Genomic DNA, 14537 nt, shown 5'->3' on the forward strand with positions numbered 1-14537 from the left:
ATGTTCGGCGCATCTCTAAGGCCACGTAGGTTATGATATTATTAATATCTGCAATAATGGCAATTGCGCCAGAGACATGGAGAGAAATAAAGAAAATGCAAGGAGGTTAACTATAGATGGAAATATATGGCTTGCTACATTGCACTAGGGGAGAGAAACAAGGGAGAAGAAAAGGTAGAAGAAGAGAGAGAGCGTGCCACACCATCAGGGTTAGCGAAACACACGTGCGAACACATAAGAAGGTTGAAGTATGTAGTTGTCGTTCGTACTAGCACTTGTCCGAAGGAATGTTACGTGTGCATCGTCTTTACGGGCAATCGCTAAGGTAGCGTTTGCATCTTCCGTGCATGAACTGATGAAAAATTGCGAGCATTCCTCTATCAAATTACCTGTAAAAGTTCCTACATAAAGAAGAGGAATATAAAGGACTAGACTATCTAGGATCACTAGGATTTACCAGGATCAAATAAAGCGCTGCTTGTAGGAATGTGTGAAGCTTTAATACCAGTAACATTTTAAACATACTAATGGTCGGAAGTATACATTGAAGAGTGTGTGCTGAGGGTGCATTCACTTCTACAAAAGATCACACGAATTAACGTCATCTTGTATAAACGACGCCATAGTTAAATTCAGACCACCAGAACTTTCGCGCAAGCTTCTCTGAATGTGCCACATCCATTGGAAACAATTGAAAACGTGAGAAATAACTCGCAACTGGCAAATTGAGGTTATCGGATACATATTTGCATCTTGGCTATGTTGGTGGGTCGGGACGTGATGCTTCGCTTCCTGTTCGAGAAATAAGTACAAAATAAAAAAAAAACGAAGCGCACGTACATTAGCGTTACCGTAGCAGCGCCCCAAACATGAAGCTCTCTTCGACAAAGCGACGCTTTGGGGGAATCGCTGCCAGGACAGACAGTATAGACGCGCCAGCCGGCGAGACGGCGGTATATGTACACGGCTGGCGGCATCGTTCTTCAAGGCGTCTTTCGCTGTCCCTCGTATCTTCTACGTATTTTCTAAGAAAAGAGGAAGAAAAATAACGGAATAAGGTGATTAGGTTAGTCTCCCCTGGTAGGCACGAACATGGCAATTCGCTGGGATGTCGGCGCAGACGGAAGATTTACTCGGGACTACGTCCAGTCGCTTTCACTTGTGCGTCAAGCTAACACTTTGTTCGGCACAATTGTTCACCCTGCCGTACAGCCGGTTCGTGCCGGGGACGCAGTCAAATATAACAACACTGCCATAGCCCCGATTCGAGGCCGTACAAAACATTCAATCTGTTCGTTCAAGCAAGCTCGTCCCTGTGTTGGTATGTCAGTAAATATGACGTTGGCCGTCATGTAAGCTTGCCTTAGCCTCTGTCTAAGCCCTTGTGCGTTTTCTTGCGCTGTCGAGCTCAAATCAAACTGATCGGACAGCAGGTGCTTTAACTGTATTTTTATATCATTACTTCTCGTACTAGTCTATCCCCTTCTCCCTCTTCCCCTATACTCCAATGTGGGATAGCAGGTCAGAGGCTCTGCTTCTCCTGTCTTGCTTTCTTGCTTGCTTGTTCCTCACTCGTGGCGCTTACCCACTACGGGGGATTGACCAAGAAGCCGGCGACTAAAGGTTAAAGGAAAAGCGAGAGAGGAAAGCCTAAACGGAAAAGTAAATGAGAGTGAAGTATAACGTTCATATTAAGTAAGAAGTAGGTTTATGTGGCAGATAGAGACATAATATTGTTTGTTTTATATATAAAAACTAAATTTTGTGTTTCTTTTTGGGTGGTGTTAGAATAATTTCGAACGCACAGTCAGTGATTTAATGATCCATACAATAATTGATTTAAGCATTAACATGGTAGCCTTCTTGTGTCACAGAGATAGTCGCAAATAGCCACGCAGATGTTCCTGTGGCTAAAGCCCATTGATGACGCCCCAAAAAAGAGGATATTTTGAGTAGTTAAAGGAATACTCAATTTTCGGAATGAAAATTCTGATTTCCTCCTCTGATTTCTAAAGCGATGGCATGCTATCAGAAAGTGATCAGTGCTTTCGGGTTCCTGGCAGGTAGGACACAGAGGAGACGGTGCCAGAGACCTCTGTATAGGTAAAAATTTAATGGTTGGATGCGGCATAGTAATTTATTATGGAGGTTTCTCATTTGCGTGGGGGACACCATTTATTGTCCCATGAAAAGGAGAAATGATTAAATTCCGACGTTTCAATTTTCAGTTTTGTAGAATCTTGGAAAAGAGAAATTTTTCTAAACCTAGCCGCAGTGAGATAAGCCGAATAAGCCATAACGGACATAGCTGATCCATGAAGAGACATTCGCGCAAGTGTGTCTGCCATTTCATTTAAGAATATACCACGATGGCCTGGTACCCATGCCATACGCACCAGGCTTAAGTTTGAGAGGATTAACGATTTAAATGTACGGTCTACAGTGGTGTCTCAAGATGAAGTGAGTGGTGTGCACACTGACAGTGGATCAGTCACTATAACCGCTATTGAATAATTTGAAGGAAGTTTTCGAAGAGCTAGGATAACGGCTGATAGTTCAGCCAGAAAAAATGGGTGTGCAATATGGAAGTCGTAATGCATATGGCCAGGATAGGGACTCGGCGAAAATACCTACACCCGCTTTCGCCTTACTCATTGATGAATCAGTCGCGATCACATAATATATTTGCAATTGGCAACCTCTCCGAATTTGCCCTCAATATACCTTCTTCCTTTTTTTTCCGTTCATTTTGCAGCTCTATAAAGATTGCCTGTTTTATTCGACGTCATTACTATTAGTCGTCTGTGCATGTGTAGTTGCACAGCAAAGAACTTTACAGAGCCTGGAAGCTGCGAAAGCGCCTTTCAGAAGCTTGATATCAAGATCGAGCTCCTAAATTTTGCCTGAAGCACTTGGTCATAGAGAACAAAGCGTCCTAGCGCGCCACCGCACTTGAAATCCTCAACTGTCACATCAAAGAAAACAGAATCCTTGGATTTTAGTTAGAGCTGACGCCGGCCCGAGCGCTTAGGCCACAGAAATAAATTTGTAAGATGCATTTACATTCACTTGCTTTGGAAATATTGACCGGGTTGGTTGTTTGACCATTACTGTGAAAGCAGTGCGCTTGTTTACATATGCACGAATTCGAAAGTAGCGCTCAGTGCTTAGCTACTTTTCAACACTAACTCTACATTCACGTATTCATTCAAGCCCTTTTTACATACGCAGCAGCGAACGTAGGAAACCTATTAATAAGCCTGCACATTTGGTCGTGCACTACGGGCAAGGTCTCGTTTAATCCCTCGGTTTTATGAACTCATAATCTCTTCTGGTCAATTCCAGAAAAAAGAGATCGCTGTTATTCAACTCTTCTTTAAATATTTGTCTTCACGACTACTAAGCTTTCCATTTTCTTAAGGCTCAAGTGGAGGCAAGTATGGGCAGGCACTGAGCACGCCGAGCATCATTAAGCGGAGTTAATGCCTTTGATCGCCACTCACGGTAGCCTCAAATACTCCACCAACGCTAATAAATTGCTCAGCTATTCGATATAAGTTCGTAAGCTGTGTCAGCTGCCGCATGTGTCCACCAAGACACTAACAAGCAGAACACTATGAATCACCGGGGAATACTGTTCTCCCTGCGCCGTACTTTGCTCAGTGTTATGAAACAGGCTCCCAGACTGTTCACGGGAAGCTTTCCCTCTAGAGTACGTTCGTAAGATTTATTATATCATGCACAGAATTGCAAGATTAACGAGCGAGACGGACTTGTGTCGAAACAGCCGGCTGGCATGTGGCCATTTGGTACTGCGCCACACGGGGCATCCTGTCCTTGCAAACGACCTGCTTTTTCCATAAGGGATGACGGGGGAAAGCCGAACACAATCGCGGCCGCTAGTCGACGCGGCGTCTAATGGCCAACGGCAGCGCTACAGCTTCATCTGGCTGGTGTTGTCCACAGGGACGGAGAAGAGATTACGCCACGCTTTTACGGCACCGCTGGCTTCCAGTGGGCGGCGTATCCAACTGCACTAGAATTAGTGCCTTTACCACATTCCCCGCCGCATCTTCAGTTAACGTAATTAGGTCATTGGCGATACGCCCCTTTGGAGTTTTGATAATATCTCTGCGCCCTCGTAAGGGTCTGATAAATCAGGAACTCTGCTACTGCGAGCATGTCGGCATCAAGCAGCCGAGTAACCGTATGTTGCAGCTCACCATTGATGATTATACTCTGCCTCGTTCGGACGGCCCCCACTAAGGGAGCTATAATCTTTGGACACCAGGCTACTGAGCGACGCACACAACAAAGACAACTAGAGTTCGCCCTCTTGACGCATAAATACATGAAACAAAGCTGTGGTTGTACTAGCTGATGACAGCGCCAGCTTTGGTTGGTAAGCAAATGGTTGTGCGCTTTTTGACCTAAAATGACTTCTTGAGCGCCCTTTCATGCATATTTATATCTTCTGAGACTCATTCCTTACCTTTCCTGCCTTCCATATTGATGTCCCTGTTTTTTGTATGCATGTAATTAGTTGTACAATCTTCTGTTTAAATTCTTCAATGTGGCCATTATAAGACCGTAGCAGGGAGTGGCCCATCGACGTTGTCAGATTGTCATTCTGAAATGATATATGTGTTCCTAGAAAATTTTGCATGGTTTTACGAGAAAACTATTCCACGTCGACGATAAACACTACACAAAACACAGATAGAAAGCACACGATTAGAATTATTAGGTATATGTTGTGTGTTCCTCATCCTACGAATGCGCAATGCCATATTGGACCTAGGCCCTGCTGAAGGTGACATGCAGTAGAATCTCGGTAAATGGAAATCACCCTACCAGATTTGCCGCTTAAACTGAACAACCACCTTAGGATTGGTTAGATTTGCATTAGGCCAATGAAAAAACAAATTAAATGTTACACGGAACCGCATTCTATACAACTGTGGTAAAATGAAACAAAGAATATTACCCAAAATGAAGTTTTTTCTGCCGCTGTTGCTGAGCTGTGAATTTTCTTGGCGTTTCTGATGGCGGCGCAGGAACGGCCACGAAAGAAATGCACGCTGGACACAAACATCAAAGCTATGTCCATGATTTTGAGAGTGGTTATTTCACTAAAACGGTAATTTTTCTAGTTGACGACTCTTTCTTCTTTTCGTTATTATGTTTTGTGCTGCAAGCTCTAATCACTGACCGCGAACAAGTGTAAACATTATAAAAAGAAACTTTGTGATCAGGTCTCCTATGCCTATTACCAGCCGCTGAATAACGTATCTGACCCTTTCAAAAAATGCATCTTGTGTGCTCTTAAGAGGGTACATTGCTCGCGAAAGCGAACTTTTGTATAGCTTACTTGATTTTGATAAAAATTGGAGATGTGCTCTGGATGATAAGGTCAGATGCCAAATTTTAACAATGAACTTTAGTGTAAAGAACAGAGAAAAACGGTTCAATATGTTTTGAAGTGTGTCATCCCATGCAAATTACATCTATCGTAACTAAAGCTCTACTGCATCCTACGCAGGGCGTTCGTCTTCAATTCGCCTTTGTTCTGTGGCAATCCGCTCGATTCATGGTCAATTCCTCAGAGTGGGTTTTGCCATTTCACTAGGGAATAAAAACAAGATGCTGCAAGCTTTATTTTTTTTCGAGACACTTTTGAGGTGTAAATTTCCCTGGCTTTTGCCCGTGACAGGCACTGCCTGGTGCTGGTGCTTCCAAGCACAGCCAGAAAAAATTGCGTGGCGATTGCATAACCCCTGTCTAGGAAACCTAAACAAAGTCTCCGAAAGCGTAGCTTCGGTTCGACCGAAATGAGAACTGTTAAGAACGGCCTGCTGAGGTGCCGACATGCAAAGTTTTGCCAGCCAGTTGCGGCAGCGGCGTTGAAATTTTCTGGGAAGCCACCGCCATCCTCTAGCCGAACGGCGCCCCTAAGTCTACTAAGATTACGCCGCATCAGCGACTCGCCGTCGCGGGAATGCCGAATGAGGTGGACGAACCAGGCTTTGTTACTGAACTCGCCACCGCCGACCTGGTCTGCCGTGAGCGGGGGAGTCCCCGAGAGAACGTATTTGGCGGCGCCGTCCCACGCACCTTTCCAGACGTAAGGCTCGGTTCTGCGAAGCCCTTCTGGTCTCGGTGTTGACCGTGAAGCCTATGCGGAAGTGCGTGTGTGTGTAAGCCCTCGCGCTAAAAGGCGGCTCGGCTACGATGACTGGTCGAACGTTTTCCCCTCACCTAGGGATCTAGGGAGGACAGAGTGCTTATATAGGGAGGACAGAGTGTTTACAGAGTGTGCGACTGCTCAGTGTGCTCTCTCTCGCAGTCATGCTAGACTCCAGGGCTTCACTGTGTGCTGCAATAGCTCCACATAAAGGCGCACGAGGTGGGGGACGCCAACTTGCTTGGACGTGCTGCGGCTCGGGAACGAGGTAGATCTGCTTCTGCGCTCCTTAATTAGATGTGACGCGATTCGATGTGGTCTGGTGAATTCGAAGCAGGCTCAGGAAAAGGTCCCGTATCTGATAGTGCGTGTCCCTCCTGCAGAAAGGCGGCTCGTTAACGATGACTGGTCGAACGTTTCCCTCACTTTGGTATCGAGGCAGCACCGAGTGTTTATAAACCGCTGTTGTGCGGCTGCTCAGGGTACTTTCTCTCGCTGTCATGCTAGACTGGTGAACTGCAACGTCCTGATGTAGATACTGTAAATAAACCCATATTCCTCGGTCTCGATGAGAAGCAGTCCTCCCTTCAACAACGTCCTCAGCGTGGATAAGTTAGATGACGGCATGGGCCAGCTACCATCTAATTCATGCCCGACTCCAATCCTAACAGCATCAAGAGAAATGGCGTGAAATCGGACCTGAGCGAAGTGGCACGTAAAAATTGCGGATCAATTGAAAAAAAGAATAAATGGTAGGCGAACCTAATCTTTGAGTTGGGTGTCTCTTAATGGCATTCGCACCTCGGCGTTGGTGTTCCTTAGGTTAAATTTAGGCGAACGCAACGCGCGAACCAAACTCGGCGGCAAGTCTTTTCCATTAATTACCCGGATAAATATTATACCACTTTCTTCTATGTTACGTCACTAGTGACGTCATTACTTCCGCTTTCTGCTTCCGGGTTTCCAGGAATTTCGCCAAAGTCGTACTCACGTGGCGGGCCTCTGAAGCCTACAATTCTGTGCTTTGGTGAGCGGAAATCAGCGATTCCTAATTAATTTTTATTATTCCAGACTTCAGTAACTCCTATTGTAATGAAACTTATGCTCTGGTATCATATCGATAATGAAGCCCACGAATTTTGTACTTTACTATTTTTAAAATAGTTTTCTGCTTTATATTGAATTTCGTCTCCGATCGTCTCAGTGATCTCTAATTAATTATATTTATCCCAGGCACTTCAGTAATTCAACTTGTAACTAAACTTATGCTCGGATATCATATACATAATGAAACCCGTGACTTTTGAACTGTGCTATTTTTTACTATTTGCTCTGATTTATTTTGAATTTCCTCCCCGGTCCTCCCAGGGGTGAACCGAAAGTGTTGCGCAAGAAATGAGAGTGTTACTCGATGCTCGTTCCACTAAAGAAAGAAAAAGGAAGATCACTTCCTTCTTTTGACATTGTGCGTGATTCTTATCACTGCGGGCATAAGATAGCGCGTGGTATTCCTCCTTGCCCCCTGCAGCTGAGTACGAGGGAACAGCGAGCACGGCGATGCTGCAGGAAACCGAAATATTCTCATTTGCCCGGAGTCACCTGCTTGTGAAAAAACTACAACTTTATTTTGAACATTTCTACAGCGCTCATGCGGATAAAATTATATTGGCACATTCTCAGAGAATAAAAGACCCTGGAACGGCTATAATCCCGAAACGCGTTTTTCTTCGCCAAAAACCGCGATTATATTCCCCTGCGTCCCCCCTTAAGTTAAACTTCTCGGCAAATGGAACTCCTATGAATAGAACTTATTTACCTGGTCTCTTGAGGTTCCCTTTGACGAGAGTTCACTTATATGCACATATTTATGGTTTACAGTACGGTGTGCTAATAATTCAAAGTACGTGTGTACTATATGTCTCAAGCACTGCGATTTCTTTATTTCAAGAAGTTCTTATAGGCAATTTGTCATATACTTATTGTAACAAAGCGCAAATAATAGCATTTTCGCAAACGTAAGGGAAATATAGTCGCCCGTATCAACCGAAATTTCAACATATCCAAGACGTGCGTTATAAACCTATGGGAAACCATAATCTGGTTATGAGGCACGCCGCACTGGAGGACTCCGGAGATTTGGACTATCTAGGGTTCTTTAACATGCACCTAAATCTAAGCACACGGCTGTTTTCGCAGGCACAACAGACCAAAGTGCCAACTTATTCAAGAAATGCCATTAAGCGGACGCTAAATAAAAGCTTCAACATAAATAAGACTGTTGCACTATTCTTTTAGAACATCTGTCAGGTTATCAATGGCCGAAAAGAGTTGCGTTTTTAAAAACGGAGATACTATTGAAAAACATAAAAATAAAAATAATTGACCGTTTGAAATTCTGAGACGGAATCGCTTCGCTCACAACGCCATGGCGATGTTAGTTATATCACGAATATTTGCGCGATTTTCATTTCTGCAAGGAAAGTTACCAAAGTTGGTGGATAACTCTTTGGGTTACAATACGGTATTACCTATTTTTGGTAACTCTAACGTTAACAATAGTGCAAAGAAGGCGCTGTCTAAGCAAGTGACATCATAAAGAGCTGGTGCACGAATTTCGAGGCGCGTGGTGACTTGTCCTTTGTTATTGCATCCTTGTTGTCCCTTTTTATTTATTGCGATGACAATTATATGGGCACTCCAGGCGCAATTCCGCGGTCGCCGCCGCCGTGCTTTTCTGGATAAAGTCCAAGTGCGAAAGGTCCGAGTGGCACTACAGTTTCGAGGGGGAAGAGACGGGAGAATTACATCACCTAGTCCGTTCTGGCGCAGGCGATTGAAATTGAGGAGCAGCAGCGGGACCTTCAGTGCTAACATTTTACGCAAGAAAGACTTCCCAAAGTCAACATAATATTGACTTTTAAACATATTGGCACAACCTATCTCATGATGACTGTCGACGGTAATGCGTTAGCAGTGAATAAGTATAGCCACACAGCGTATCGCGACCGTTGAAAACGAGTTATGTACGAGGTGTGTATTTCAGTGGGGCTACTCTTTCGCGCTTCCTTGGGAACACTCAGGGTCTCTTAGCGCCGCTGCGCTCAGCCGTTCAGCCTGCGTGTGGTCTCTGAAATGCGCGGTGCGCCGGTAATGGCGCGCCGGTGAAAGCGACGCACATCCGGCGCAGTTGTGAGGCAGCCTAGTAATGCATCGGGTTGCTGTTCTTGAAGAACACTTACAACGTGGGTTCGATTCGGCTCGGAATAAGAGAAATTGAAAGGATCTTTTTCATCATTGTAAAGGGGCACATTCCCTGTGGCACATCCCCAGTGAATTGCCATTGACGAGGTTCTTTGAAGACCAGCACAGACCGAGTGGCATGTGCCCAGTTCGCCAAATCAGCGCAAACAGTTTCTTCCAACAGTGGTACTCACCCAGTCTTGCATCTACGGTGACCTATGTTGGCGTGAAAGAAGTTCGTTGAAGAGCGCCACGTGTCTACACATTGGCACAACAGCGCATCGGCACATCAGTCCACATCAGCAGCCTGATGCGCTAGCTATTCAACCACGGACTACCCAGGGACCGAGATAGGCGCGAGAACGGCTAGATACAAACTTAGATATATAGACAGATAGCCCCCGGAAGGTACTTGAAGAACCCAAAGAATGCTAACGCATTAAAAAAAAGTAGCGTATTGGCACGCAGTAAAGGTTGACAGACTTATAAACAAATAATCTATCGATATAACTCGGGTTAATATCTTTATTTAACGTTCCTTTAAACGTAACCTACCAGGGACCATGGCCAACAGAACTTGGCGTTTAGCTTGAGAATTCCTTTCAGCTAATGTACCACGAAAAATAGTAGAATGACACGGTAGTTTAAGGACCAGTAATGGCGTGCGTGTACTGACCAGGTCGAAGATCTGCGTGAGCGTGATGCCCAACCGGATGATGACAGGCTCCGAGGAGTTTTTGACGGGCCGCACGCTGGCGTCGTAGTGGCGCAGCAGCGAGTCCATGAGCCGCTTCTCGTGGCTCAGTGGTGGCGACGAGGAGTCGTTCTCGCGGCCCGGCGACAACCATATCTCGTCCGCCTCGGCCACTGCGGGAACAGGAAAGGCCGCCATTATAGTGACACCATCGCATTCGCTCGTCGTGGCCCATATTCACAAAAATATCTATTGCGCTTCAATTCTTCATAAAAGAGAGTTCCAGCCAATCCTGATGCTGGGCGGGATATTAGGGCCGACGACGTGTCAATGGCGAAGAACACTTCTGACCGAACGGCAATGTGAATTCGGTCCCTGAGCCGCTTATCGACGGCGGGAAAGATTTCGAACAAGCGTAGAGACCTCAGTGCAGTTGTACTCGAAGAGGGCTCATATTCGCAAATCGTTTTTCCAGTCGGCCCGTATTACTAATTGTAGGTTACGAATGTAAAAACCTCCCTCTTTGTTGAAATGACGTGGCTAGATGCGGAAAGTAACGCCTCCATCTACATGAATTTGTCCTCGTGTAGGTCGTCGTGAAAGGTACTTTTCGTTCTCTAAATGCGTAGATGAAGAATATTAACATAGTGTGACGACTTCGCGTGCTGATTCTGTGTCATGAATTTTCACGTCATTTCGCGACATTTAAACCTTTTTTCACGGGTGATTTTCGTAGTGTTGGACGACACATGTGGTCTGCAAAAATATTAATATCGATTGTCGTAAAGCTAGTGGCAAGAACATGATTAATCTGCTTCTATAAAGTTATACAAACATCATACTTAATTGCAATTGTAAATTGCAATATGTGCCATAAGGTAATTAATAAAAACTTAATTAGTTGAATTTTTGTTAACTGGTCGATTATGCATTTCAATTTTGGCCAAGTAATTTTCGCCTCTTCGAGTAGACCAGCTCATGAGCTGGGAAAATGTTATCTGCCGCAGGCAATTTAAAAAAAATGTTTTGACATTGTTCGCTGAAACACTCGGTATGTGCAGGAGTTGTTCATGGGCAGAAAACACACTGTACTTCACAATTTGCAGATTTAAGTATGTTGATCGTTTACTGAGCTGGTTTCAAAGCTTTAAACGAGCCACCTGTTGGTGTCAATGCTTGCTTTTTTTGGGCATTTCGCCATTGTGATATAATGTGAAGCATACTGCAATTGCTCGTGTACATAGATTGAAGTGCACGTTAGAGAACCGAGGTGGTCAAAAGAACGAGAAGCTTCCATTACGACCTGCTTCAAACTTATATCGTGTCCTTGGCCCGTGCACCATATAATTTATTTATTTATATTGCCACAATTGCCACAGTAACGCTTCGTCGTATTAAGTCACCAAATGTAATTGGGGTCACTTTGCCATATGATTCCGAAATCTTTCACCTTGTTTACTGGCAAGAACCAGCGTAGCGTCTATTGACATGCTTCCTCTCAAAATGGAATGCATTAAAATTATTGTACAAGAGTACATAAAGCAAAATTTTATGCTTGTCTATGACTCTTGTTGGTTTTCTCAGCAAACGGACAAAGATAGCTAGGAGCTTAAAGTATGACAATGGAAATGCCAATATTGGAGGTGAAGTGTCACGAAAATGGTGCAAACTATTAGCTGATTCACCTAAGTTGCAGCAAGTTTTAAGAAATGTTTTATTGGGTATTAAAGGACATTCTTGTGTTCTGCTGCGTGAGTTTGCGTGTCATTACTTTGTCAAGGCTGGAGGGAGCGAGAAATTGTGCACCAAGCAGGAAATGATAAATTTTGCAATTATTCACTCATTTATTACTATATGTACGCACTGCCCAAGCACGGACCCCACAACTGAAAACAGTACCGAGTAAAATGTTTATTACATCCAGCAACACATCATTAGTTGAATTTCTGCATGTATGCTTAGGGCATGTCTATGTTATAAGCATTCATAAACACCTTGTATACCTTCTGGAAGGCATTGGATAATACGGTTATGTCAAGGTGAAACAAGCATCAATCAATAAAGAAAAAAAAAGAAAAAAAAGAAAAAGAAAGAAGAACATCCCGTAACAAAACCATTATTCCCACGGTGCAATAGTATGCAACATCAAACTAAAAACAGAAACAAATACGCACGGGAAGATACTAGCAAATGTTACATGAACATCACTGCGCTAGAGAGTGGATTGACAAACGCGAAAATTTCCACACCAATAGCTGAATAACCGTAATGCAAACTGCAAAATAAAAGCAAAATGAAAAAGAAAAAGAGAGCGAGAACGAGGGCGGCGCGTGCGCGGGAGAGAGAAAGAACGAGGAAAAGAAAAAACTAGGAATTAATCAATTAAAGTCTGCCATCTACGATAAGCTATCAGTTCACAGACACTGAATGCTGTGTGATACCCACACATGATTTGTTTAGAAAGGTGACTTACTAAACATAACGGTATACGGACTATAGATGCTACAAGATCCAGGATAAGGATGTAGAAAGATGCAGGAAAAAATGAATTTACCAAAGGACTATATGGTTGAGATTGCAAAATATTCGAGGTACAGCTCGAGGCAAAGCTGAAAAATCCGCTGGGTTTCTTGTGAAAATCTTCGGCAGCATGCGGAAAAGCAGGCAAAGCGCACGTTGAGATCTCGCATGGGCTGCCTTCTACGGCAGCCTCTACAGACGTTAGGTGATGATTATAATTTAATGGCATTCCATTTGAAACGGGGTGGTGAGAAACAATCACGTAGCCCGCTTGAGTTAATCAGACATGTCATACATGCTTTTCAGTATAGCGTTTTGCATACATATCCTTAATGTCTTCTTTCTAGCTTAAAATTTTTATACGTTCCTAGCCCCGCTACCCATGCCTGTAATGGATCCGGTACTATCAATCCCTTACCTGCTTTTCAAGCGAAGCTTTGTTGCCGATATCGAGGTACTTTTTCGTATTTATCGGGCTTCTAACGACGAATGTGTTTAACGGGATGATGGCACCATCTAGGAACGGGACAGCCAAGAAGTAGTTTACGAGTTTACCTGATCAAAAATTGAGTTTCATGCAATAATTAGTAGCGGGAATATCGGCGCTAGTGCCTACGGGAGCTGCTCAGCAGGGATATACAGCCGGCATGATGGTTATTACAAGAATTTGCCTAAACTTCGTCATTTTTGCTTTAAAACAGGTTTGTGACTTTGCAAGCTCATCACTATGGCGTCATAAAAATTAAGAGGACGCTTAAGCTTCCCCTTTAATAGTAGAACACCATAGCATTCGAAGATTTCTAACTGCTTCTCACGCTTCTTGACAGCTGCAGCTTATGTAAGCGTAATGTTTGCCGGGAAATGCTGACGGCTGACGGACCCTTAACGTTATCTCGGTAATAATTGCATCAATATATAATAATAAAACTGTCAGACGGCAGATTTTGAACACAGCACCTTTAAGTATACCAGTCTGACATTTAAACCATTAAGCCACGGAAGCATGCATCGACAAGAGACAGAATGCCTTTTCTCACTGCCAATCCAACGCGTTGAGACGCTTGGCGTGCTTCGATTTGGCAACTTCTACAGGCGTTACTGCTGCAATTAGCAGGGATTAGGCGATTTTGCAGATTTTTATTGCCGTCTGTAGTAATGAAAGTATAGATGACTGAAATTTAGGCACATTAAGGCAGATAAAGCGTTAAACAAGCATGCTCCTTTTTTAGCATTTACACGCACACACACACACACACACACACACACACACACACACACACACACACACACACACACACACACACACACACACACACACACACACACACACACACACACACACACACACACACACACACACACACACACACACACACACACACACACACACACACACACACACACACACACACACACACACACACACACACACACACACACACACACACACACACACACACACACACGCACGCACGCACGCACGCACGCACGCACGCACGCACGTACGCACGCACGCACGTACGCACGCACGCGGTTCACGAACATATTACACCAAAAATGCTTCGCTTTACGTAGATCTGAACAGGAGTTAAGTATGCCTGTTATTTTTTTCTTCCTCCAATACTCTAAACGTGTGTTGGTTGTCTCGATTTCTGGCCGGTTCATGCTTCCGTCCACTTTCAAACCAGAACCCTCGGCTCACAACGCCGTCACGTGGCAGCCGGTCGCGCCCACAGCATTACAGTGTTTTGCTGAGGAGCACGCCGTAAGGGACTGCTAGAGTAAAGCTGCCATCGCGCGCGATCTCGTACGTAGGCCACGAGCGGCAGATCCGATTGTGAGCCTTTTTTTCCCCGGAGAGCCTCATCTGCGCCTTCCCCTGAGATTCCTCACAAAAAG

At 44.4% G+C, this 14537-nt stretch overlaps 1 protein-coding gene across 1 annotated transcript in view; it reads right to left on the bottom strand.

Moving 5' to 3' along the window:
• LOC142572156 (neuronal acetylcholine receptor subunit alpha-10-like) overlaps positions 1-14537 on the bottom strand; it is a 185071-nt gene that overhangs the window by 66878 nt on the left and 103656 nt on the right. The window contains exon 2 of the mRNA XM_075681067.1: positions 10101-10291. Within this exon, the coding sequence (XP_075537182.1) occupies positions 10101-10291 (191 nt within the window). The remainder of the gene's footprint in view (positions 1-10100; positions 10292-14537) is intronic.

Source organism: Dermacentor variabilis, chromosome 2 (assembly GCF_050947875.1).
Source record: "Dermacentor variabilis isolate Ectoservices chromosome 2, ASM5094787v1, whole genome shotgun sequence".
Classification (NCBI taxonomy): domain Eukaryota; kingdom Metazoa; phylum Arthropoda; class Arachnida; order Ixodida; family Ixodidae; genus Dermacentor; species Dermacentor variabilis.